Consider the following 27028-nt stretch of genomic DNA (forward strand, 5'->3'; position numbering starts at 1 on the left):
CAATCAAGAATGACATCCCTAGGCGCAGTATAAATATCACTTCTTCCAGGGAGCACTCAAGTATTGAAGCTTCCTCCATTGTCCACCCCCACCTCTGTTCCAGCACTGAGCACACACTGGATTACTTTATCTACCTTCCTTATCAGACTGGGAGCTCCAATAGGGCCTCTTCCCAACACTGGCCTGGTCCACAGTAGGTGCTGAGATGGGCTGTAAAAAGAAACAGGCTCACACTGGAGGCTACCTGGAAAGTCCCAGGTTTCAGAATCACCTGGGTGCTTGTTAACTATGGGCCCACCCCATCCCTGCCAATTTAGAATCTAAATGCCCAGGAATCATTTTCACAAGCAAACCCCTACCCTCATGCCAGGTGATTTTTATGTACGTTCACACTGGAGAACAAATCGGTGTACTTGTATAACCAAAATGTGTGGGGCAGCCTCAAATTACAGCACCTTGCAGACACTTCATAGCCTCAGTTTCCTCATCTGTAAAATGGGCTCACTACCATTCCCCCACCTCACCTTCCAGGGTTGCCACGTGGATGAAAAGTATAAGGGACCTGAAAGTGTTTCCAAAACTATTAAGATGAGGTGGTTTAGGAACACACCAGGAGTTTCCTAACCAGTTTGTGAAATTAACTCATTGCAAATCCCAGACTATATGAGCACTAGAAGGGACCAGAGAGACTAAATAAGCTTCTTACAGTACAGAAGGGAAAACTGAAGCCCATTCAGGAGTGAAGCCAGCCAGTGACACAATCTGGCAGGCAGTGGATTCCCAGCCCCGGGGTTGGCCTGTCTCCCTCCTCCCTCCCCAGTTCGAGAAGCTCCCACTAGAATGGTAGGTCTCATTCTAAATGGCCAAGCCAGATCCCGACAAGAGGGTGAGAGAAGCCAGCAACATTCCCACTGCAGAGGGAATTTCCTTCCTTCACACATTCCCAAAGGGACTCAACAACAGTAGCATTCATTCTGTGAAGCCCTCTCATGCCCATGAGTCATTCAACAAACGTTTATCAGGCACCTATTATATACCAAGCACTGTACTGGTTGCTGGTGAAGGAAGACAGATACCATTATTATTGCCTCGTTTTAGAATGAGGAAACTGAGACCTAAAGGGCATGAGCTTACCTAGCCTATGAAAAAGCTTATTATTCAGACTTGATAAGACCAAAGCCTGGGGATTTTCAATGCTCTGCCCTCCCTAAAGTATTCCAGTATACAACCTTCTATGTCAAAGCAGGTGCCCTCCTTCCCACAAGCTCTCCTGTCCTCCTGTAGCAAAAAAGGAGTGAAGAGCAGAATTTCCAGTGTGAACTCAGAGATAAGGGCCTTCTGCATCTATTAATACCCACTTGAAAGCAGCAAAGGCTTTCTAAGATAGAGCCTCTTAGCCCCAAGCCCGACATATCCTGATAAGCCTGTTCTCAACAGTTCTCAGGCTTCAAAAAAAAATCCACAATTACTGGGCAGCCATTTCCACTGATGATCTCCTTTCGACCTGATAAGTAAGTGAAGCTCGTTTATCTACATGGCACAGGAAGGAGGCTCAGAGAGGTGCACTTGCTGCTCAAGGTCACACAGCAGAATAGAAGTCTTCCACTGTAAAACCCAGGGCCTGCCCTTCATGTACAACCCCCTCTGTAAATACCCCAGGGTCAGCCTCAGGTCTGTTAAGAGTACAACGTGTGGTTTCCAAAAGGTATTATGTGGATAGTGGCTTAATTAACAGGGGCTCACTGTCCATCTCCACCTTCCTCAAGTCCTAACTCAAGAGGAGTCCAAAGGGGTGGAAGCTCCTGGACCCACAATCCTTTGCCTGAAGACCTCTTTCCAAGAGGCAGGCTGGTGGAGGAGTGATAGCGTGGGCTTCTAAATCAGGTGGATGTAAACGAGAATCCGAGTCTGTGACCTTGGACAAGTCAATTCACTTCCTCTGAGCCTCACTCAGTCAATCCACAGATATTTACTGAGTCCCTGCTATGCATCCGACATTGTGCCAGGTGCCTGGGGGACAGCTGAAAGCAAAACACTCATCTCTGACTCCTGGAGCTCACCCTCCAATGGGACAGTCAGAATTATTTCTATGTATCTGCACAATATGCTCATTAAGAAGTTTGACAAGCGACACAAATAGTTCAAAGCTATTTATTCCGCATACACCAACTCCCCTAAACGTACATTCATAGCTTAAAAAAAAAAAATCTCCAAACATGAACATCCCATTATTATAAGGAATACATAATTAGGAGAAATGATTCTGTGGGGACTTTATTTTATTAAGAGGCACAGAGACATCCATTGTTGAGTTCTGGCAGAAGGAGGTGGGGAGTTTTACGTCTGCAACATTACATTCATCTCGAATGATCCCTTGTCACTACACTGAATGGTTTGACTGACGGTTTACTGTCTCTGGAGACGTTCTGTCACGGTGCCAGTCCTGGCTGTGTCTGAACACAGGCCTCTCACCCATTTGGGAGGCTGTCTCACATAGGAGCAAGCGTTGGGAGTCGGGCAGACCCCCACTGTGTGGCTTGGCCAGATGGGTAAGTGATTTACTCCCCTGAAGAGCTCTGCTTGCCTCCTTCGTAGAACAAGGGGCAGGGGCTTCTCAACAGAATGGGTGTCAGGGTTCAATGAGAAAACAAGACAAGCAGAGTTTGCAAACTGGCCCGCAGGCCAGATTTAATTTGCTCAAAGTATTCTTCCCCTGAATTATGAATTAGTTTTTAAAACAAATTTTAAATTGGGACATGCTATAGAAAAATTTAAATATCTGGATTTTGAAAAATTTTTGGCCATGTTGCATGGCTTGCAGGATCTTAATTCCCTGACACGTGGAATCCTAACCATTCGATTACAAGGGAATGCCCAAATGTTTGGCTTTAAAAAAAAGTAATATCTGGCAAGCTAGGTAGGCCATCAGGGTGCTGAGCAAGTGCTCTCCCCCATTTAGTCAGAGCCTTGACCCTCCAGGCAACCAGTGTCCCTGCCTGGCTTGCCTCACGTGATGACCTTACTTGCCTTGCCACTCTGAGTTTGCAATCCCTAATGCCTGCACCTGGCACTGAGTAAGCATCCAATAAATGTTAGCTACTCTTAGTGACATTACTAGGCACCAGCACGGCTCCTCTTTGCGGACGACATGGATGTGGAAGGGAAAGGAAGTGGGTGTTCATGGGGCTTAGTGCCAGCCAGCAGTTGCCTGGCTGTGTGGCCTTGGCTAAGTCTTTGGTCATTAGCCAGTCCAAATGTCCAGCCGGAGGGTCCAAGGCCAGTGGAAGTGGATAGGCCTCAGGTCCATAAGCGAGCCTCCCTTCCCTTGCGCCCCCATTATTCCATGAGCTCAAGCTCTGGGGACCCCCTCTCCTCTCCAAGGCTCACCCAGTGCCTCTTCCTTTCTCTGTATCACTCCAGCTTCTTCAATGGGATTATGCTTTTCCAAGTAGAGGGCAGATAATCTGACACAGTGGCCATGCCTGCCCTGACTAAGGCTGCGGTGAAGGGGTGGGGAGCCTTTAAAGCAGAAGGGCTCTGTTTTCTCACCTGTAAAATGGGGATGGTAATAATAATGATCACAGTGTTCACCTTATAGGCCTGTTGGGACATTAACTGAGTTATGAAAGTGCTTAGGGCAGTAGTTGGCACATAGAGAGCCCTCAATAAATGTCAGCGGTTACTAAGAATGAAGGCTGAATCACCGGAGCAGCTTGCCTACATCTCCTCCCAATTTTTCCACATGAGAAAAGAAAAAAAATTTCTTGTTAGGCTGCAGAACAGGAGTTTTCAAGCAGCAATCCGTGCACCGCTTCCCAAACTTTATTAGGCCTAGAGATAAGGAGAAAAACACATTTGGACGGCAATGAAGTGTGTAGGTGAGACAATCCTATATTCCACTGATTCTCAGACCATTTTCTAAAAATTGATTAATTTTTTTTAGCTGCACTAGGGGGTAGGTGGGAATCTTAGTTCCCTGACCAGGGATTGAGCCCATGTCTCCTGCAGTGGAAGCACAGAGTCTTAACAACTGGACTGCCAGGGAAGTCCTCTCTCAAACTTTCTTTTTTTCATATTTAACAGCTCTGAAAGTGAGGTGCATCATACAATCAATGGCATGCTCATTTTTAGTCAGCAGCTCTTCTCTTTCCTAGGGGCTCAAGATAAAACATTGTGCCTCATTTTGGAGGGCGTCTTGGAAGTCGGAGATAAGGTGGCCGAAGAGCATGGGGCCCCAGGGCCTGCCCCCACAGAGGCCTCCTCACTCTCATCACCTCCAGCCGCACCAGCACGTTTGAGGCTGGCCACGGTGGAGCGAGTCACTTTTCTTTCATTTTTCTCGTTTTCTTTCTGACACCTGCTGACCTGCATTTGGTCCCGGGGTTGACAGGCACATGGCAAATGCGGTTAGGGAGGGAAGTAGCGAGAGCTCACAAAGAGAAGAGAAAGGCTTTTCATAATATATTAAGATATTCAGAGAGGAGGAGCCTGAGATATTCTCCCTCCCTCTCTCCCCCCCCCTTTTTTTTTTGAACAACAACAAAAAAATCCCTGCTGGAAGCCAGAGTTATATATATGCCAAACAGGCCAGGAAACCCAGCAGGCCTCCCGGAGCTGGCAATGAACCGAAACAGGGGCATTGTGTCCAGGCCACTGGCTGGCTGAGGGGCATTGTTAGGGCCTGGCCCTGTCTGGGAAGAGGGGGGCACAGGGGGCAGGGGGAGTGTGTTCCCATGACTCCCTGGGGAGTGACAACAATCAAGGCCAGCTGGGAAGCTCGCATGCCAGGGGCCCGTGGGCGGGTGGCTGGCCCCAGAGGGGCCATGGAGGGCTGCAAGGGGGCTGAAGAGGCGAGGGGAGGGGCAAGGTCCAGGTCTGTTTCTCAGCTGGACGGGGGAGGGAGGGAGGTCATTTGCTATACCCATCTCTCTCATCTCCACCTCCAAAAAGTCCTGGGCCACCGAGCCACTTTGCAAATGATACCCCAGATCTGCCCGCTTCTCTCCACCCCGAGGCCCCACCCTGGTCCAGGCTGCCATGGTCTCACTGGGACCCGTGCCTAGCTCCCTCACTGGATCTCACTGCCAGTCTGGCTCTCTACGTTCTGTTCCCCCCACACAGCTAGAAGGATCTTTCCAAAATGTAAATCACATCACAGCCACATCACTGTCCTGCTTAAACCTGCCAAAGGCTGCCTGTCAAACTGAGAAGAAAACCCAAACCCCTCACTCTGGCCCACAAAGCCTGCCTGATGGGCCCAGCCAGCCTCTGGGACTCCATCTCCGACACTCTGGTAAGTCCCCACCTGCCACTCTGTCCCAGTCTCACTGACCTCCTGCAGGCCCTGGAATGCTGTCAGCTGTTCCCCCCCTTAGGGCCTGTGCACTTTGCAGCTCCTATGCCGGGAACACCCTTCCTCTACCTCTCAGCATGGCTCGCTCCTCATCATTTGGGTCTCAGAGTGAACAACACCTCCTCAGAGAGGCCTTCCCTGGAAAACAGACCTTGCTGTTCTCTACTGCACTGCCTTCCTGGTACCTACCACTCTGAACTGTATATTCATTAGTCTTCCCTCTCTAGATGATAAACCCCAGGTGAGTAGGAACTGGCTTTTTCATTGCTAAACCCTAGCCTCCCATATCACCAGGTACCTAGTGCCTAGCAAGAACTCAGCCAATATTGATTGTTATTGTTCAGTTGCTAAGTTGTATCCAAGTCGTTGTGACCCCATGCACACCCGTACATGACTACTAGAAAAACCATAGCTTTGTCTATACGGACCTTTGTCGGCAAAGTGATGACTCTGCTTTTTATACATTGTCTAGGTTTGTCATAGCTTTTCAGCCACCCTCAAGCAGTTCTGAAACTGTGATCCATGAACCCAAGTTCCATGAACTTGGACAGGAAAAAAAATTACATCTATATTTTCACTTGTCTCTAACTGAAATGTGACATTTCCTTCCATTTTAAATGTAGGCAACAATCCAGAGGCCAATTAGCAGCAACTTGGGACTTTATCACCAAGAAAAATCACAGCTACTTCCTTATCACAGCTGCCCCAGGGATCCTAAGATACTGTTCACGCTTATGACACCTGTGACATCCTGGTAGTTTTGGACCTGCCACTCGATCTTTTTATCTGATGTGTTTAAAAAAGAACACACAGGGCTTCCCTGGTGCCCTATACTCTTTCAGTAGTAAAGAGTCCACCTGCCAATGCAGGAGACACAAGTTGGATCCCTGACCTGGGAAGATCCCACATGCCTCAGAGCAACTAAGCGCGTGTGCCACAGTTATTGAGCCTGTGCTCTAGAGTCTGGGAGCCGCAACTACTGAGCCCATGTGCCGCAACTACTGAAGCCCACCCACCCTAGAGCCCATGCTCTGCAACAAGAGAAGCCACTGCAATGAGAAGCCTGCACACCACAATTAGAGAATAGCCACAACTAGAGAAAAGCCCGACCGACAATGAAGACCCAGCACAGCCATAAAAAATATTACTGAGTCACAAATATTAAAAATATTGATTATTATTTCAATATTCAATATAATTGTCTTTTGTAATTCTATTTTATTTATGGTTTAAAAAACAACATTCTTTAAAAAAAAAAAGCAAAATTCTTGAGAAGGGTCTATAAGCTTCACCAGATGACAAAAGGTTCATGACACACATAAAAAAGACACCCTAAAAAGGAGTGTCCTGAAAGAGCTGATGTAGGGAGTTCCCTGGCAGTCCGTGGTTAGGACTCTAAGCTTCCGCTGCAGGGGGCCCATGTTCAACTCCTTGTTGGGCAACTAACATCCCAAAAGCTGGGGAGCGTGGGCAAAAAAAAAAGAGCTGATGCGGTATGACTTTGATCTCTCTCAGCTAACATCCAGCCCATGAGAGGATGAAGGGAGAGCTCAGAAAAGCAGGAGAGCAAAGCTTCCAACAGGAACCTCATGACCTGCATTTCACTGCTGCCTGGTCCTGTCTTGTTTATGAAATCATGAGCACACAGGCCTGTAACAGAAAGCAGGGAGCCCTCTCGAAAATCAGTACTCAGGGGAGCCCGGCTTTCCCTCTGTCCTCTAGCTGGGCCCCTGTGGCCTCCAGTCCCAAGAGTGAGTCCTGCAGGAGGCCTCTGGTTAAACTTAACACAGTCTCATCCAAAATGTGGGCTTTCCCCATGGCTCAGTGGTAAAAAATCCACCTGCAACACAGGAGCCACAGGAACCGCGGGTTCAGTCCCTGGGTCAGGAAGATTCCCTGGAGAAGGGCATGGCAAACCACTCCAGTATTCTTGCCTAGAGAATCCCATGGAGAGAGAAGCCTGGTGGGCTACAGCCCATAGGGTCACACAGAGTTGTACATGACTCAGCACGCACACACCCAAAATGCTTTTCAAGACTGAAAGAAGACCCTCTCTATCCCTATGAATCTGCAACAAGATAAGGGAAGGAAAAAAACATAGTATTACTTCTTATAAATACCCTCACAGAAAGCAACCCACCTGCAGTCACAGATAGACTATTGGTTCCAAGAGGTGGACACAGCACTGCTGGTTTAGGAGGGGGTCCGGTTTAAAGCCTGATTCTCACAAACCCAACACACACTCATGGGAGTGGGAGAAGCGAACAGTGTGGACAGAAACACCATCTCCAGGATCCTTTCTGGAGCCTGCTGTGAGGAAGGCGGCAGTCGTGAGAAGCCGAGGAGGCAGCTTCTTGGAGCCTGGGTTTGTGAATCATCACTCTCACGTGGATTCCCCGAACAACCTCTAATTTGGGAGAGGAGCAGCAGAAGGGCCCCAAATTCACTTCAACTTTGTCCTTCCCCTTTCAGTTGGAGTTCCGTGGGCCTTCATGTTGGGTGTCATCTACGACAAGACTCAGGACATCTAGGATGATTCATCTTCAGGTTGATCTGCCCGAGATATTTGGGGACTTAGGGGTGGGGTTGAGGGGGACAGGAGCTGGCTCAAAGAAAGGACTCCCTTTTTAAAAATAAAAAATAATACCAACACTGACTTTTTTTTTGGTCACGCCCCACGGCTTGCAGGATCTTAGGTTTCTGACTAGGGATTGAACCTGTGCCCTTGGCAATGAAAGCGCCAAGCCCTAACTACTAGACCGCCAGGGAATTCCAGGACTCACTTTTATATCAGATTATTGATCAAAGAGAAACCAAACATGCAGAGAACAAGAAAGGAGTGTCCAAGAGTTCTTGAGATGACAGTGCAATGTAAAAGCTTCTTAGAGGACAGAGATGGGTGGTTGTGCAGAGAATTTCTCAGGAAGGGTGCACTAGAATGTATGGACGAGGGCGCCCTGGCTGGGGTGGTGGTGGGTAGGTGGAGCTGAGGTTCAGGGGGAACTTGACTCTTCCTTATTATACACTTTTTTACCCATTTACGTTTTGCACTATTGTGTATGCATTATTGCTTAAAAATTTTTGTTTACAGCTTTGCAAGTCAGAGACCTCATAGGAAAGTAGCAGGTGCTTAATTGACACATGTTAAAACACTGCTATTTCAGGAACTAGCATTTATGGAGCGCCTACTGTGGGCCAAGGGCCCTCTGGCAATCCCGGTTTTCCAGGTCTTATAGACACGGAGGCTGGGCCAGGAGGGAGCTGAGTGGGAACTCCTCCCAGGAGCCGGGGCTCTAGTCCTGCATGAAGACCACACCGCCTCCCTCCCTGGAGTGAGCAGTTGGAGGCACCAGATGCTTTGGCAGGATCCAGAGAGATGCCATCTGTGAGGGGAACCTATTCTTAGAGAGCAGAGACGGTGGGTGGGGGAGCTGGCCAACCCCCAGTGGCAGTGGGGGGATGTCGGGAGGAATGGGGGGCAGGCAGCCAAGGCTTTTACCTTCAGCTGAGGGGCAGGGCGGGCCAGGTTGAAAGCAGAATGTCTGTAGTCCTTGGGGCCAAGCTTCCTTTTACATTTGGACGATACATTGGAAACAGCAGCAGGCATTTATCGAGTGGCTTATTTATATGCTATCATATCATTTAATCCTCCAGACCACCCTCCGAGGCCTGTGCCATGAGAATGGCTGTTTAACAGATGACAAGACGGAGGCCCTGAGTGGTTAAGTCACTTACAAGGAACCAGCGGGGCCAGAACTGAGCCCAGACACTCTGGGTTCCAAAGCTGATAGCCTTAACCACCATGTTATGCTGCCCCTCAACTCTCTGCACCAGGGGCCAGTTTTAGTTTGGGTTCCCCCAAGAGCAGACCCCGAGATGAGGATGTTGAGTGCAAGCGGTTTCTGTGGGAAGTGGTCCCGGGAAGCAGTAGTAGGGGCACGAAGAAGGGAGACAAGGGAGGAGGTGTTATCACACGAGTGACCGCTGTGGGTGGCCGGAGCTCAGTCCTGCTGGGGTGCTCTGGGAGCCAGTACGGAGCAGGCACCTGGGAGTTATCCCACCCAGAGGCAATCGGAGTGCAGGAGTGGGGGTCGTCACCAGTCCCTAGTTGATAGCTGTTCCCAGGATGTATTAATCTCCAGCACCGCAGGTCTGCCGCAGGCTGACAGAGCAGGTGCCGAGAGCAAGGGAGGAGCCTTCAGGCAGAAAGACTCAGGGTGGCAGTGGGGTGGCTGGTGTGCACTGAAGTGGTAAGTTAGACAGGAAATGGGTGGGGCACTCCAGCATCTGCTTTAAAACCCACTTGCTGGTGGCTACCCTCTCCTCTCCCCATAACCTCAGGACCTCATTCAGCCTCCGCAGAGTGAACTAAGAGACCTTCAAGACCATCTTTTCTAAGCTGGCAGTACAACATCATGCCTGAGAACACACTGTTTAGACTCAGACCCAGTCCCACCTTCATGACCTAACGGCTCTGTGACGTAGCTTCCTCATTCGTCACATGGGCTAATGGCTGGCCCCCTATCATTCCCTACCACCTTGTTACTCAAGCTCAGAACAGCAGCAGCCATCACCCAGGAGCCGTGAGAAACCCAGATTCTCAGGCCCCACCCCAAACCCACTGAATCAGAATCTGCATTTTAATAAGACCTCCAGTGACTCATGTGGATATTTCTACTAGTAATTTTCAAAATATAAAAAGACATTGAAGTGTGCCTACTCCAATTGATGGCCCATGGGCCAAATCTCCTGGAGATGTGTTTGATTTGTTCAGTTTGGTGGTTTAAAAAAAAAAAAATTAGTCTGGCACACACACAAGTCTCCAGTTCACCAGGTCCCCGTCCCTCCTGACTCCATAGCACCCAGAACATCATCATTCATGCCAGTTCCCAGGCCCCATAGGCATTTGAGTGTGCACCCCAATAACTAGCTAACTTTGCATAGCATAGTTTAGGTTTCTAAATTTAAGGCACTGGAAAAAAAAGAGCTTTGAAATCGCATAGATCTGGGTTTAAACCCTGGTTTGACTGTCACACTAGTTGTATTGCCTTTGGCAAGTTACTTCTCCAATCCTCAGTTTCCACATCTGTGAAATGGAGATCAAAATATGTACCTTCAAGGTCATTGTATGGGTTAAAAATAATATGTGCAAAGCACTCAGGAAGGAGGAAGTAGGATGATGTCATTAGTAGTTGAAGCAGCCGTTGTAGTTACACAAGTCCAATGTAGACACCAGGTATTACTGTGATTATCCTCACTTTAGTAGAAACTGAGCCTCTGAGAAGAACCTTCCCTAAGGTTACACAGCGGTCCAGTGGGGACTCAAACCCAGGTCCTCCAGCTCTGTATCTGCACCGTCCACTAGAATTTTCTGTGAGGATAGAATGTTCAAATCTGTGCTGTCCAATACAGCAGCCACTAGCCACATGTGGCTGCTGAGCACTTGAAATGTGACTGGTCCAAACTGAAAAATGCCAAAAGTGTAAAACATACACCTGATTCTGATGACTTAGTACAAGAAAAAAAGAATGTAAAATATCTTATTAATTTTTATATTTAACACACATTAAAATGATAACATTTGAGAAATATTGGGTTCAAAGATATAATAAGGTTAATCTCCTCTGCTTCTTTCTCTCCCCACATTTTTTTTTTGGGCCATACCTCGTGGCTTGTGGGATCTTAGCTCCCCAACCAGGGATAGAACCCATGCCCTTGGCAGTGACAGCAGAGTCCTAACCACTGAACCACCAGGAATTCCCTCCACTTTTTAAAAACTGTGGCTACTAAAAAAATCTCAGTCACGTATGTCTCACACTGTGTTTCTATTGGACAGTGGAAATGCTGGAGATTCTCCAATAAAACACCCAAGACAAGGAAGTGAGTATTGTCTAAAAATGCATTTTTGCAACCCACTGCCCACCAGCCAGAAGCCCTCGGATACAGAAGAATGGTCAGAGAACATACCCACCAGAAAGAGACTTCAGTGCCCTCGTCTGGGCTCGATGATCCCTGAGGCCCAGGGTGGGGTGTGACCTTCCCTGGTCTCTCAAGAGTCAGCAGCTGTCACCGTGCCCAAGGCTCTTCGGCCTGATTCGGTGGCTCGTTCCACTATTCAAGAGTACCTAATGAGAACTGATAATCAGTGCTTCCATTTCGCCAAATGGAACCCTGGGCTAATAAAAGTTAGAGTCTGAGACCCCAGATCTTGAAGATGTAGGATCCTCTGGGATGGTTAGCAGATGGAGCCAATCTCGAACCACGGCTGGACACCTCCGTCACCCGACTGGGGTGCAGGAGCCTTCCTGAGCACCTGGGGGCCCTGTTACTTGGAGGGTTGGCTCTTGTTGTAGATAAGGAAGTCCGAGAGGTCGTGCCACACGTTGCTGTCCTCGTACAGGTAGGTCATGGACGACTGTAGCGAGGGCTGCAGGGTGGGCCGGTGGTACTCGAAGAGCCACAGCACCAGTCCCCACACCAGCCCGGTGAACCATGGAAACGGGTCCAACCTGGGTTCGGGAATGAAGCCCTTCTCCACACCCAGGCGGCAAAGGGCAAACAGGACGCGGGATAGCAGGTACATGTTGATCTGTGGGAGGGAAGGACGGGGTTACAAGTGGGCGCAGCCACTGGGAAGCTTCTACCCACCCCACCTCACCCCACCCCACCCCACCCCTCCCCCATTTCCCCCCATTCCCCTCCCCGACCCCACCCCACCCTGGAGCGCTGCCTGTGCACTGGATCAGGGTTTTGCAGAGTGTGAGCAAGGTGATTTGAAGTGGTTTGCAGCAGGCATTTGAACATTACTGTTTCTGTCTTTTTTTGTTAGCAGCACTGCATGGCAAATGGGATCTTAGTTCTTCAACCAGGGATTCAACCCATAACCCCTGCAATGAAAGCACCCAGTTTAAACCTCTGGACCGCCAGGGAAGTCCCACTATTTATGTCTTTTAATTTATTATTCTTTCTTATTAAAAATTTTGAAAAATGAATATATTTACATGGCTCAAAACTAAAAGGTAGCTTGACAACAAAAAACATAGTCCATAAAAGAAAAAAAAATTAATAAACTGGATTTCATCAAAATGCAAAATTCTTCAGTTGTGAAAGTCCATGTGAAGAGGTTGAAAAGAAAAGCTACAGACTGAGAGAAAATATTTACAAACACATATCTGACAAAGACTTGTGTCTGGAAAATATTTTCAGAAACCCTCAAAACACAACAGTGAAAAAAAGAGGCAATCCAGTTAGAAAATAAGCAAAAGACACAAACAGATATTTCACTGAAGAGGTTACACAGAAAGAAAATAGACACATGTAAAAAGGTTCAGCTTCATTAGCCATTAGGGAAATGCAAATTAAAACCACAATGAGAGGGACTTCCCTGGTAGCCAGTGGTTAAGACTCTAACCTCCTAACGCAGGGGGCCCAGGTTCCATCCCTGGTTGGGAAACTAGATCCTGCATGGCACAGCTGAGACCTGGTACAGTCAAGCAAATAAATAACTTTTTAAAAACCACAACAAGCACTACACACCTATCAAAATGTCAAAAATATGAAAAGTAACAAACCACATGCCAGCTTGGAGGTGAAGAAACTGGATCACAAGTATATTTCTGATAGGAATGTAAAATAGGACAATCACTCTGGAAAATACTTTGTCAGTCTCCTCTAAAACTAAGTATACATGTACCGTGTGTATGTGCTCAGACCCTGAGTTGTGTCTGACCCTTTACAACCCTTTGGACTGTAGCCCGCCAGGCTCCTCTGTCCACGAGATTCTCCAGGCAAGAATACTGGCATAGGTAGCCATTTCCTCCTCCAGGGGATCTTCCCAACCCAGGGATCAAACCCATGTCTCCTGCATTGCAGGCAGATTCTTTATCACTGAGACATTGGGAAAACCCTTTATGTACCATGTGACCCAGGAATTGCACTCCAGGTATTTATCACAGAAGTGAAAACTTATGTTCACCAAATACATGTACAAGAATGTTCTGAGCAGTTGCATGCCTAATAGCCAAAAGCTAGAAACAACCCAGATGTAATTCAATAGGTACATCCATACCATGGAACACTACTCAGCAGTGAAAAGGAATGAACAGCTGATACAATACCTTGGAAGAATTGCCAGGAAATTATGCGGAGTGAAAAAAGCCAACCCTCAAAAATTACATACTATAATGACTCCATTTATATAATGTTTTTTAAAATTGACGTAGAGTTGATTTACAGTGTTGTGTTTCAGGTGGATAGCAAAGTGATTAAGCTATACATACACTTATATGTATGTATATTCTTTTTCAGATTCTTTTCCATTAAAGGTTATTATAAAATGTTGAATATACTTCCCTGTACTAATTGTTGTTTATCTATTTTATATATAGTAGTATGTGTTAATTCCAAACCCCTAATTTATGCCCCCCCACCTTTGGTAACCATAAGTTTGTTTTCTATGTCTGTGAGCCTGTTTCTGTTTCATAAATAAGTTCATTTGTATCATCTTTTTTAGATTCCACATGTAAGTGATATATTTGCCTTTTTCTGTCTGATTTCACTTAGTATGATAATTTCTAGGTTCATCCATGTTGCTGCAAATGGCATTATTTCATTCTTTTTTATGGTTGAATAATATTCCTCTGTGTGTGTGTGTGTGTGTGTGTGTGTGTGTGTGTACACCACATCATTTGCTTCCATGCTTGTATACAGTGCTGCTATGAACACTGGGGTGGGTATATGTATCTTTTTGAATTAAGAGTTTTCATCTTTTTCATATATATGCCCAGGACTGGGATTGCTGGATCATATGATGACTCTAGTTTTAGTTTTTTAAGGAATCTCGCTACTATTCTCCACAGTGACTGCACCAATTTACATTCCCACAAACAGTGCATGAGTGTTCCGTTTTCTCCACACCCTCTCCAGCATTTATTATTTGCAGACTTTTTGATGATGGCCATTCTGACTGGTGTGAGGTGATATTTCACTATAGTTTTGATTTGCATTTCTCTAACAATTAGTGAAGTTGAGCATCTTTTCATGTTCCTTTTCCTGTACCTGTTGGCCATCTGTATGTCCATCATGTAACATTTTTGAATGGAAGTCAGAGCAGCTGTTGCCAGGGGTCAGGGAAAGGAGGGAAGGGGGAAGGAAATGGGTGGATCCAGGATTCCTAGAATTTGGAAGTTCATAGACAAGTGAAATTTTTATCATGAAAAAAAAAACTGGGGAAACTTTCCCAAAATACAAAATGCTCATATCAATAGACTCCACAACTCCATGTCTAGGGACTTACAGACAGACTGACACAAGTGCAGGAAGATGCCTGAACAAAGATGTAGACTACAGTGTATGTGTGAGGTCAAACGCTAAAGAGCCCCTAAATGTCCATCCAGAGGAGACTGTGAAATCAAGGCTGGTCCATCCCATCAGCAGAGAGCTCTGCTGATGTTATAAAGGATGAAGGACTGATAAGAGAGGCCTCCAAGATACACTGTTACACGAAAAAAAAAAAAGTACTATGATCTCGTTGGTGGAAAACTCCTGCTATGAACACTGATACAAGCACAGACAAGTTCTGAAAGGCTACACAAGACCCAGTTAAAATGACTGTCTATATACATGTATAACTGATTCACTTTGCTGCATAGCAGAAATTAACACAACATTATAACCAATTGTGTGTATGCGTGTGTGCGTGCTCAGTCATGTCCAACTCTTTTCGACCCTATGGACTGTAGCCCTCCAGGCTCCTCTGTCCATGGGATCTTCAGGCAAGAATACTGGAGTGGGTTGCCATGCCATCCTCCTCCAGGGAATCTTCCTGACCCAGGGATCAAACCCACATCTCCTGCATCTTCCTGAATTTGCAGGTAGATTCTTTACCACTGAGCCACCTGGGAAGCCCAATACTCCAATAAAATTTATTAAAAAAAAAAAAAAAAGTATTTCTGGACAGTTAGAGGGGGACAGAGACTTTCTTTTCAGTTTATTTTCTAATTTCATCATGATGTAGCCTAAGCATCCATAAGTGTGCCAGGCACATAGTGGGTGCTTAGTTTGCATTACTTAAAATGTGAAAATAAAACAATTATTTTTATAATTTAAGAATATTTAAGAAATCTGAGGGAGGCAAATTAGAAAGACTGCTAACTTTTCATATAGCCCAAGAAAGATGCTAAAACAGCAGCAGCAGCAGCAACAGTTAGCATTTTGTTTTATCATTATCTCATTAAAAAATGGAATTTTAACCAACAAAAAGGGCAAGTTGCAGAATAAGAGATAATTCTTCAAATGTAGTAAATTTCATTTTATGAAAATCTTACTCATTTTTCTTTTTCTCACTTCACTGCAGAGTAGTGTTTGGGGGTGTGTTTTGTTTTATTTTTTTAAGTCATTGCCCCAGAGAGCTGCATGGAACTCCAACAAGGTACCTGAGGGGGAAGTTACCTTCCCAAGGTCACACAGGGATTGGTGAACTACAGACCCTCAGACATGGCAGGGAGCCAAGAGCTCCTCTTCTTTGACTCCTATCCCCAACTCTATACCTCAATCTTGCCCCACCCCCCAGCCCTCTCCCCGGCCCCCAATCTGGGAGGACCTTTACCTGGCTGTTGATGTTACTGTTGTTTCCAAACACCAGCAAGCTCCCGATGAAGGCAGACACGAATGAGTGGGCCTGGTAGGTCTTGCCCTGGATGTGGGACTGCAGGGCGCAGAGTCCCTTGTAGAAGAACACAAACCTGGCCAGGTTCCAGGAGTGGGTGTACGTGGCCTGCAGGATAGCACGCAGCTTCTCCCGGAGGCTGCAGACACAGAGAGCCACCGTGAGTGCAGGCCCAGCCTCTCCGAGGGCATCCACCCACCTGGCATGAAAAACCAGCCCAGGCAAGGAGCCCACGGGCCAGCGCTCATCCAACCCTGGGCCTCTGCCCTCCATGCCCTTAGGGCTGCTCCCTCCCTGGATACGGGCTTTGACTTCATGCCGTCTCCTCCAAGATGTCTTCCCTGACTACCCCGCCACCTTCTCTAAGAGGTCTTCCCTGACTACCCCACGTATAAGAATGCCATTGTATTCTGTTCTCTTATCCAATTTTTCTTTTCCTTCAGAACTCGTATCACCACCTGACATTTACATACTTGTTTATTATCTCCCCTGACTCCCATCCCATCCCAGTGGAAGGTACCAGAGAGTGGTATCTACACCTCACTCATTCATCCTCAGTGCCCAGAGCAAGGCCTGGCACATAGCAGATGCTCAATATATTTGTTTCTGGAATGAACATGTGAAGAAATGAATGAGTGAATGAGTGAGTACATACTATGTGCTGGATCTCAGGATATGATTCTGAGAAAAAATAGACTTGCTTGCTGCCCTCATGAGGTTTATGATCTAGTGGGAGAGGGAATTATGAAATAATCACAAAACAAAGGTCAAACTTTGACCCTGACAAGCAACGATGCCAGGACGTGAAGGATGAGGAGTCTGTGAGGTCAAGAGGGGAGAGGAATTGTACTGGGATCAACACAAGCAGAGGTCCTGAGGAGGGACAGAGAGTGGGGAGTAAAGGAACAAAGAGAGGCCATTAAGGCCTGAGCAGAAAATATGTGAGGCAAAGGCAGTGGGGGAGAGGTGGGACCATGGCAAGATGTGTCTTTAAAAAAAAAAAATTTTTTTTTAATTTATTTTCGGCCGGGCTGGGTCTTCGCTGTTGCTCGAGGGCTTTCTCTAGTTGCAGAGAGCCGGGGCTGCTCTCTAGATGCAGTGGCTTCTCTTGTTGGGGAGCATGCGCTCTAGGTGTGTGGGCACAGTAGTTGCTGCATATGGGCTTAGTTGCGCCAAGGCATGTGGAATTTTCCAGAGCAGGGACTGAACCCATGTCCCCCGCCATTGGCAGGCAGATTCTTAAACACTGGGCCGCCAGGGAAGTCCTAAGCTTTGCCTTTATCTTGAGAGAAGTGAACCTTTAAGCAAGGCACGTGGTTGGACTTATCTTTTCACAATCGCTAGGGGGCAGTGAGGAGAACCAAGAAGAGGAACAGCATGTGCTCTGGGAGATCAATTCAGGCCCAGCAACCGCCAGGGCCCTCGAGGCTGGAGGAGGGCCTTGAAGTGTGTCAGCTGGGACCTGTGAAGTCTGCCAGGTGAGGGGGGGCAGCTAGGAGTCAGCGAGCTCTCACCCCACAGGAACACGGGCCTACCACTACCAGTTCTAAAGCAAGCTGCATTTCCCACGTTCCAAGCATAGGCACTAACACTGCCTTGAAAATGCTTCTAGAATCTGAACACTTCTCACCTCTACAGCACCATCAAGGTCTGGGCCACCAGAGTTGCTCAGCTGAATTATTGCCACTGCCTCCTACTTTACACCTATTTCTGCCCTTGACCCCCAGCAGCAAACACTTAACTTTCTCACTGTTAAATCTAAGTCAAATAGTGGCATCCCTATATAGATTCCTACAATTTCCTGTTCCATTTAGAGGAAAAGCCAGGGGGGTGGGAGGAAGGTTCAAGAGGGAGGAGAGATACACACACACACACACACACACACACACACAGACACACACACATATATAGCAGATGCTCAATAAATCTAAGTATATATACATATATATATATACTTATGGCCAATTAGCATTGTTGTGTGGCAGAAACCAACACAACATTCTAAAGCAATTATCTTCCAATTAAAAATTTAGAAAATTAAACAGAAAGAAGAGGAAAAGCCAAACTCTTCTCTTTGACCTAATGCTGAACAGGATGGGCCCCGGTTACCCCCATAATATTCCTCTTTTTGCTCTCTCCCCTGCAATCCCTCTGTTCCAGCCTCCTCAAACTCCCCAGGTATGATCCCCCTCAGGGCCTTTGTATGGGCTGTTCCCTTGGTATGAAACACTCTTTCCCTTGTTATCCACGTGGCCAACTCTTCCATCTCCTTCAAGCCTCTACTTAAAATGTCACTTTCTCAGTGAGTCCTTCCCTATTTAGCTCTGCAGCCTGCCCTTCCCCCAGCACTCTGGATCCCCTTACCCTGCTCTACATTTTCTTTCCTACAGCCCATACAATATTCTAACATACCACATACTTTTTTAATTTATTATGTTTATTTTCTGCTACACCTTGCTAGAATGTCAGCTCTAAGAGGGAAGGGATCATTCTCTGTTTTATTCACTGCTGTATCCCCAGCACCTAAAAACAGTGTCTGGCACATACTAGATGCTCAATAAGTATTTACTGAAGGAATGAATGAGTTTAATTAAAAAAAATAATTTGGAGGGCAAAAACTAAAACAAAAATAAGTTAAAAAAAGAAAAATACATAAAGAAAGAAATCTTCATGACCTGGATTTGAGCAGTAGGCAGTCCATGTATGATTCTTATAAACTCCAGGTGAAGCTAGATACACTAAACACTAAAACACAAGGTCATTTCTGAGAAGCACCTTGAGGGAAGTTATGGAAGATCAGAGAAAGGCCAAGAAGTTTGAACAAGAAAAGAAAGTAGATCATGGAGAGTTTTCCTGAGGAAGTGATCCTCAGAGAACTGGTATGGGTTGCTAGGAAGGAATAAAGGTGGAGTAGAAGAGGTTCGTGACATTGTACAGGAGACAGGAATCAAGACCATCCCCATGGAAAAGAAATGCAAAAAAGCAAAATGGCTGTCTGAGGAGGCCTTACAAATAGCTGTGAAAAGAAGAGAAGGGAAAAGCAAAGGAGAAAAGGAAAGATATTCCCATTTGAATGCAGAGTTCCAAAGAATAGCAAGGAGAGATAAGAAAGCCTTCCTCAGTGATCAATGCAAAGAAATAGAGGAAAACAACAGAACGGGAAAGACTAGAGATCTCTTCAAGAAAATTAGAGATACCAAAGGAACATTTCATGCAAAGATGGGCTCGATAAAGGACAGAAAATGGTATGGACCTAACAGAAGCAGAAGATATTAAGAAGAGGTGGCAAGAATACACAGAAGAACTGTACAAAAAAGATCTTCATGACCCAGATAATCACGATGGTGTGATCACTCACCTAGACCCAGACATCTTGGAATGTGAAGTCAAGTGGGCCTTAGAAAGCATCACTACGAATAAAGCTAGTGGAGGTGATGGAATTCCAGTTGAGCTGTTTCAAATCCTCAAAGATAATGCTGTGAAAGTGCTGCACTCAATATGCCAGTAAATCTGGAAAACTCAGCAGTGGCCACAGGACTGGAATAGGTCAGTTTTCACTCCAATCCCAAAGAAAGGCAATGCCAAAAAATGCTCAAACTATCGCACAGTTGGACTCATCTCACACGCTAGTAAAGTAATGCTCAAAATTCTCCAAGCCAGGCTTCAGCAATACGTGAACCGTGAACTTCCAGATGTTCAAGTTGGTTTTAGAAAAGGCAGAGGAACCAGAGATCAAATTGCCAACATCCGCAGGATCATAGAAAAAGCAAGAGAGTTCCATAAAAATATCTATTTCTGCTCTATTGACTATGCCAAAGCCTTTGACTGTGTGGGTCACAATAAACTGTGGAAAATTCTGGGGAATACCAGACCACCTGACCTGTCTCTTCAGAAACCTGTATGCAGGTCAGGAAGCAACAGTTAGAACTGGACATGGAACAACAGACTGGTTCCAAATAGGAAAAGGAGTACGTCAAGGCTGTATTTTGTCACCCTGCTTATTTAACTTATATGCAGAGTACATCATGAGAAATGCTGGGCTGGAAGAAGCACAAGCTGGAATCAAGATTGCCGGGAGAAATATCAATAACCTCAGACATGCAGATAACACCACTCTTATGGCAGAAAGTGAAGAAGAACTAAAGAGCCTCTTGATGGAAGTGAAAGAGGAGAGTGAAAAAGTTGGCTTAAAGCTCAACATTCAGAAAACTAAGATCATGGCATCCGGTCCCATCACTTCATGGGAAATAGATGGGGAAACAGTGGAAACAGTGTCAGACTTTATTTTGGGGGGCTCCAAAATCACTGCAGATGGTGATTGCAGCCATGAAATGAAAAGACGATTACTCCTTGGAAGGAAGGTTATGGCCAACCTAGATAGTATATTAAAAAGCAGAGATATTACTTTGCCAATAAAGGTCTGTATAGTCAAGGCTATGGTTTTTCCAGTAGTCATGTATGGATGTAAGAGTTGGACAGTGAAGAAAGCTGAACACAAAAGAATTGATGCTTTTGAACTGTGGTGTTGGAGAAGACTTTTGAGAGTCCCTTGGACTGCAAGGAGATCTAACCAGTCCATCCTAAAGGAGATCAGTCCGAAGTGTTCATTGGAAGGACTGATGTTGAAGCTGAAACTCCAATACTTTGGCCACCTCATGCGAAGAGTTGACTCGTTGGAAAAGACCCTGATGCTGGGAAGGATTGGGGGCAGAAGGAGAAGGGGACGACAGAGGATGAGATGGCTGGATGGCATCACCGACTCGATGGACATGAGTTTGGGTACTCTGGGAGTTGGTGATGGACAGGGAGGCCTGGCGTGCTGCGATTCATGGGGTCTCAAAGAGTCGGACACAACTGAGCGACTGAACTGAACTGAACTGAGAAGAGGAAAGGGGATTCCTGGTGTGTATGGTGGGTACTGCATGAGAAATGTAAAGAAGTGGAACCACCTGTTGCATGTGAATGAATGGCAGTGAGTCTTGGTACCAAGGGCTCCCCACGGTGGGCGTTGGAGAGAAGGGAGAATGTCCCTGAGATCAGACTGCAGGGGGCCTTGAATGCCACACCTGGAAGCTCGCTTCTCTGGAGGACAGCAAGGAGCCAGGAGCTGGTGCGTTTTCAAGATGGGATAATAGAATCAGATTTGTGCTCTAGGAGATGGTGGTGCGGACAGGTTGGACCCAACCTGGAGGCTACTGCACCAGTAGTCCTGGCACAATCTTGCCCAGTTTGAGGGGTGTGCAGAGGGGACAGGTACCTGCCGCTCCGGAAGAGAAAGGTCATGACCAGCGCATGAGGGGCCCGGATTTTGGCTCCATAGCTGTAGAAACAAAAGAAAATGGTTATTAAGGCACCACAGTTTCTGAGCTCTCTCTTTGACTCCCTGTGCCCCCTCCTCCCCCTCCCTAATCCTAATATCATTTTGGGAGGGAAAATAATGCTGGCTTTCAAGTTAAATCTGGGTTCCAAGTGGGTCATACAAAGTAAACAGTATTTGGTGCCAAAGCCTTGCCCTGTTTTGCTCTATAAACTTGGGTAAATCGCTGAATGTCTCTGAGTCTCCTTTCTCCCTTCAGTAAAAAGTATTGCCTGTTTCAGAGTTGCTTCTGGCAGTTAGGGACCTAGCACATGTAAAAGCTCTTCATTCAACCAGTACTAATATCGCTACCTTTTTCTTCTTTATTGGACTTGCCCTCACTTCACCAAGTTCTCCAGCTGTCTGGCCCTGACTTTTCCAGGCTATAAGGTCTAACAATCTTTGACAGTCTCCCTCAGGCAATGGTCATGAACCCCATATTGTTGTCACATGAGTATCTGTGAGACATGTTTTTTTTTTTCCAAAATATTTATTTATGTATGTGTTCATTTTGGCTGCGCTGGGTTGTAGTTGTGGCATGTGGAGTCTAGTTCCCAGCCCAGGGGTCAAACGCGGGCCCCCTGCATTGGAAGCATGCAGTCTTAGCCACTGGACTGCTAGGCAGGTCCTTGTGAGGCTTGTTCAAAGCAGCAAAAGACTGGGAGCAAACCTGTGTCCATCCACAGGGGGCTACTAGGTAAACACATAATGGACCCATGGCAACCAGTGGAATACACAGAACTGTACATGAACCAGGCAGCTCTAGATATGCTGTAGGCTTGGTTAGAGCAAGGTGTGTAAACTTCTAAAAAGCTCTAACTTTTTATGCCTTTTGTGAATATGCTACCTAATTTTTTAAAAAATCAAATAAAAAGTGTGATCAACTGACAGCAGTGTTACTGTATGTGGTGGCCAGGCTGAATGGCTTATTTTCTCGCTGCCTAGCAGTGGGTAGGCAGGACCCTCATCTGGCCCCCAGCAAGCTCTCTGCCCCGCCTCCTCCAAAGGCATGTCTTCTTACCCACAAAGAGGCCATTGGCCTCCTCCAGCTGGCCAACGTGAACAGGACCCTGCCTTATACCTCAGACACAAATGGAACAATGCCCCCAGCTGCCTACATGTGCCTGGCCCCCTTCCCAAATTACTCAGACTCTGGTGGGAGCCAGTTACTGCCACTCACAGGATGTCTCTGTGTCCTGAAACATGGAATGCTCTGGATTAAAAAGGACTGAAAGGACATGACAGGGACTTTCCCAGCGGTCCAGTGGTTAAGACTCTGTGCTTCCACTGCAGGAGGTGAGTGTTCGACCCCTGGTCGGAGAACTAAGATCACATGTGGCACATGGTGTGGCAAAAACAAAACAGAACAACACCGTCATGACCAAGGAACCTTCAGAGCGGCTCTGAATACAGACCTTCAGTCCTCCTCCATATAAGAGAGAAATAAAATTTAAATAAATAAAGGACATGACAGATGCTGTATGATATCCTGGAAGATCCTTATCTAGACCATCTTGATATAGAGGACATTTAGGGGACAACTGGGACAATCTGTCTATTGACTAGACAGCAGTCAACATTATAGGATTATGATTAATTTCTTTTTTAATTAAAAAAATTTTATGCACCCAAATATTTGTTCTTTTTAAAAAAATTTTTTTAAATTTATTTTTGGCTGTGCTGGGTCTTTGTTGCTGCGTGGGCTTCTCATTGCAGTGGCTTCTCCTGTTGCAGAATACAGGCTTTTGGGCATGTGGGCTTCAGAAGTTGTGGCACATGGGCTCAGTAGTTGCATTTCTTGGCTCTAGAGCACAGGCTCAATGGTTGTGGCTCACGGGCTTAGTTACTCCACAACATGTGGGATCTTCCCAGACCAGGAATTGAACCAGTGTCTGCTGCATTGGCAGGTGGATTCGTTATCACTGAGCTATGAATTTTCCTCTCTGAGCCATAGTCTTCTCATCCAGAAAATGGGTACAGTGGCAATTCCTACCTTATACACTTATTCATTCAGTTAATATTTAAGAGCCTACTATGTATCAGGTACTAGGAATATACTAAGGAACAAAACAGATAAAAATTTCTGTCCCCATGAAGCTCATTTTCTAGTGAGAGACAGAGTAGAAAAACGGGATGCGTAAGTGAATACTTAAGTGTCAGGTGGTGATAAGGACTATGGAGGAAAAGTCAGTAGGGAAGGAGGTGGAAGTTCAGAGATACCCTCATTGAGGAGCTGACAATCAGAAGCCTGAGGAAGGTGAAGGAGCGAGCCAGGCAGACATTCATGCAACTACAAAAATGATCACAGCAGCCAACAGTTATATACATATCAGGCACTGTGCTGAGCATTTCACACATATTGACTCAATTCTCTCGACACTATGATGAAAATCAAAGTTCAGCCTGTCCAGTTCTGTGACCCCATAGACTGTAGCCCTCCAGGCTCCTCTGTCCATGGTATTATCCTGGAAACAATAATGAAGTGGGTTGCCATTTCCTTCTCCAGGGGATATTCCCAACCCAGGGATCGCACATGGGTCTCCTGCATTGCAGGCAGATTCTTTACCTTTTGAGCCACCAGGAAAGCCCGACAGCATGATATTGAGAGGGTAACAGGCAGGAAGGTCAGGGGTCTCCAAACGGAGGAAACAGACTGCAAGTGTCAGACATTTTTTCTCTCTCTGTTAAGCAGCAGGAGGAAACAAACAATTGATCGATTTTTTTCCCCTTCTCTATACAAATTTAAAAAGAGGTTTCTTTTAAAATTCTGTGTCACCATGACAACATCTGGTTCCACCAGAACTTAACTTTTCTCAAACCTTGATCTAACCAAAGTGTTTTTCTTATGGAAATGTTTGTCTTAAGCTATGTTAATGAACTATGTATTTACCCTAGACTCTGTCTTCCTTGGAGAATAAATGGCAACCCACTCCAGTATTCTTGCCTAGAGAATCCCAGGGACAGAGGAGCCTGGTGGGCTGCTGTCCATGGGGTCGCACAGAATCAGACATGACTGAAGCGACTTAGCATGCATGCATGCATTGGAGAAGGAAATGGCAACCCACTCCAATGTTCTTGCCTTGAGGATCCCAGGAACAGAGGAGCCTGATGGGCTGCCGTCTGTCTATGGGGTCGCACAGAGTCGGACACAATTGAAGCGACTTAGCAGAAGCAGCAGCAGCAGCAGCAGCTGTCTTCCTAGGTTCTGAGTCTTAGATGGAACCGACTTGACAAATCAGTATGTTTTACTTACGCAAATATTCTCTTAAGCTATGTTAATGAGACTGTATTTGCTTAGAAACCTGCCTTTCTTCAAGATTCATGTCAATCATTTTATGGCCCGGGGACAACTCACCTTGTGCCAATGTTATTTCAAAACGCATGTTGTGGGTGAGGGGCCTGGCGCCAGTCTCTGAGTTTTGAGACATTTCCTTTCTCTAATTAGCAGACTGCTAGTAGCTACATAACATCCAGCTAAAGACTAACAGGGGAGCACTCTTTTTGCTGATGTCTATGTCAGCTGCTGCTAATAGAAGCTTTCTCTAATTCTTTTATACTTTAATCAAACTTTATTACACAAAAGCTCTGAGTGATCAAGCCTCGTTACTGGCCCAAGTTGAATTCCTCTCCTCCAGAGGCCAAGAATCCTGGCGTCTTTCACGGCTCAGCAACAATTTTTCAATATAAGTACTATTATCAGCTCCATTTTATAAAAATTGAGGCTTAGAGAGCCTAAGTGAGTTGCACAAGATCATGCGGGTAAGGGGCATCAGTACTCAAACTGAGGTGATCACATCCACACAACCATGCCATGCTGCCACTAAAATGCCAACTCCAAGAACATGCAGATCTTTGTTCCGTTTGTTCTTTGATGCTTCCCCAGTTCTGCAACTGCTGCTGCTGCTGCTGCTGCTGCTAAGTCGCTTAGTCGTGTCCGACTCTTAGCGACCCCATGGACTGTAGCCCACCAGGTTCCTCCGTCCATGGGATTTTCCAGGCAAGAGTACTGGAGTAGACTGCCATTGCCTTCTGGCACTGTAGGCTCTCAATAAATGATAGCGCTTATGCATAAAGTTTAAAGCAAACTGAGTTCCCGTCCTGGCGCCAGCCAGAGGAAATGACCTCCTCTTCTGCAGGTCTGATGGCCAAACTGTAATCAATTTGCTTGGCAAATATTTGCAGTTACACTGGTCACGCCTGCGGCTTACCAGAAGAGGATTTAGCAGTAGAATCTTACAAAAGAATGAGAAGCGGGATGAAAGTCCGGGGCAGCTTAATGTGAGGAGCATAGAGAGGCAGGGCCGCAGGCTTGCTTTCCCACTGTGCAGATGGGGCCGCGGAAGCCAGATAGGCCCAAGGGCACACAGCAGCGGGAGGGGAAAAAATGGGCCCAAATGAAGGGATACAGGGGCTAGCATGGTAAATAGTCAAGGCAATAGGGCCAGGCTGCAAAGCACGGAGTACCTAGAAACAGCGTAGTTAGAGCCCCGGCTCAGAAGGCGCACGGAACCCAAAATCCAGCGCCCACTGCGCCGACAGTAGACACCAAGACCTAGAAACACACTGCTGCTGCTGCTGCTAAGTCGCTTCAGTCGTGTCCGACTCTGCTCAAGGGCGCACAGTGCAGCGGCGCCGGTCCCAGAACCCGCTTCTCCAACCCCACCAGACCGATCGTTCAGCCCCTGCCCAGCCCGATGACCCCACTCACACTGCCCCGTTCCGGAAGCCCTTAAGCATGGCCAGTGCTGCGTGGTAGCGGCGCTTGCGCAACAGTGCGTTGACCGCAAAGAGCAGAGTCCGCAGCGGCGGTGGGCCGGCCATAATGCAGGCGTCGCTGCGGGTGGTGGGCACCAAGCAGGACTCACGCCCTGACAGCCGGGGTTGCTACTGCACAACCCTCAGTAGGGGTAGAGGTGCCCGACGGTGCCGGACATTGCAGCCGCGTCTTTGAGCCCATAGGATGTGTCTGCTGTCACTCATACGAGGAGGGCGGATCACAGAGCTCACTCACCTCACCAGGGGAATGGGACAGGGCGGTCTGATTGGAAGAGACGGAAAGCTCGTAGTCAATTACAATGGGCTCCGTCCAATTCGACCGCAAAAAGGTTAGAAACGTATTCCTGGATTTGTCCAATCCGAAAGCAGTTTCTCTGGGACTTAGAAGAGGTGTGTCACCTGAGAGCTTGGAAGTTTTTTGAAAGAGGAGCTGCTCTCGGGAGAGAAGGGGTGGTGATACTGGGAGGAGCCAGGCCTTAACTCTACACAGGACAGGTCTGATTGGTTAACACGGACCATACCGATCTTCTCAGACCATCAATGACTTGGCACCTTTACCTTTTTGGTTTCCGTATGTTCTTAAAAACCAAACTTTTTCTCATGGTCCGCAGAAGACTGTATGATCTGGCCCCTGTTTACCTCCCTAATCTCACACCTCCACTCTCCCTTTGTCCCCCTCAGTCGCTTCTCTTCAGCGAAACTAGCCTCCTTGCTGTTCCTTGAGCTTGACGCTCCTGCCTGAGTGCCTTTGCCTTTCTTTATCTCCCTGTTTCCTATGCATCACCCCAAGTTCTTCCCATAGCTAACTCCTCCTCAACCTTCAGGCTTCAGCTCAAATGCCATCTCCTCAGAGAGGTCTTCCTAGATATCTCAGAAC

At 46.7% G+C, this 27028-nt stretch overlaps 2 protein-coding genes across 8 annotated transcripts in view; one reads left to right on the plus strand and one right to left on the minus strand.

Annotated features, from left to right (window-relative positions):
- Positions 1-134: 134 nt before the first annotated feature.
- Positions 135-27000, minus strand: PXMP4 (peroxisomal membrane protein 4). Of its 7 annotated transcripts, none has more exons than XR_014073850.1 (5): positions 26710-27000; positions 21277-21339; positions 15960-16158; positions 11325-11942; positions 135-210 (listed from the first exon to the last, which is right to left on the minus strand). XR_014073850.1 is itself a non-coding variant. In XM_081559754.1 (4 exons), the coding sequence occupies exons 1-4, from the start codon at positions 26751-26753 to the stop codon at positions 11679-11681; spliced, it is 570 nt and encodes a 189-aa protein (XP_081415880.1). In that variant the 5' UTR covers positions 26754-27000; the 3' UTR covers positions 11235-11678. The 7 variants fall into 7 exon arrangements, 4 of the variants coding, with proteins under 4 accessions (XP_081415880.1, XP_081415878.1, XP_081415879.1 ...); XR_014073849.1 differs by lacking the exon at positions 26710-27000 and adding an exon at positions 26084-26284; XR_014073848.1 differs by lacking the exons at positions 135-210; positions 26710-27000 and adding exons at positions 2140-3831; positions 26084-26284.
- The window catches only part of ZNF341 (zinc finger protein 341), a 58315-nt gene continuing 57492 nt past the window's right edge, over positions 26206-27028 (plus strand). The window contains exon 1 of the mRNA XM_081559747.1: positions 26206-26480. The gene's annotated coding sequence lies outside the window, so the exon portion shown is untranslated. The remainder of the gene's footprint in view (positions 26481-27028) is intronic.

This window comes from Giraffa tippelskirchi, chromosome 13, assembly GCF_054371585.1.
Source record: "Giraffa tippelskirchi isolate mGirTip1 chromosome 13, T2T-mGirTip1v1.2.pri, whole genome shotgun sequence".
NCBI classification, from domain to species: domain Eukaryota; kingdom Metazoa; phylum Chordata; class Mammalia; order Artiodactyla; family Giraffidae; genus Giraffa; species Giraffa tippelskirchi.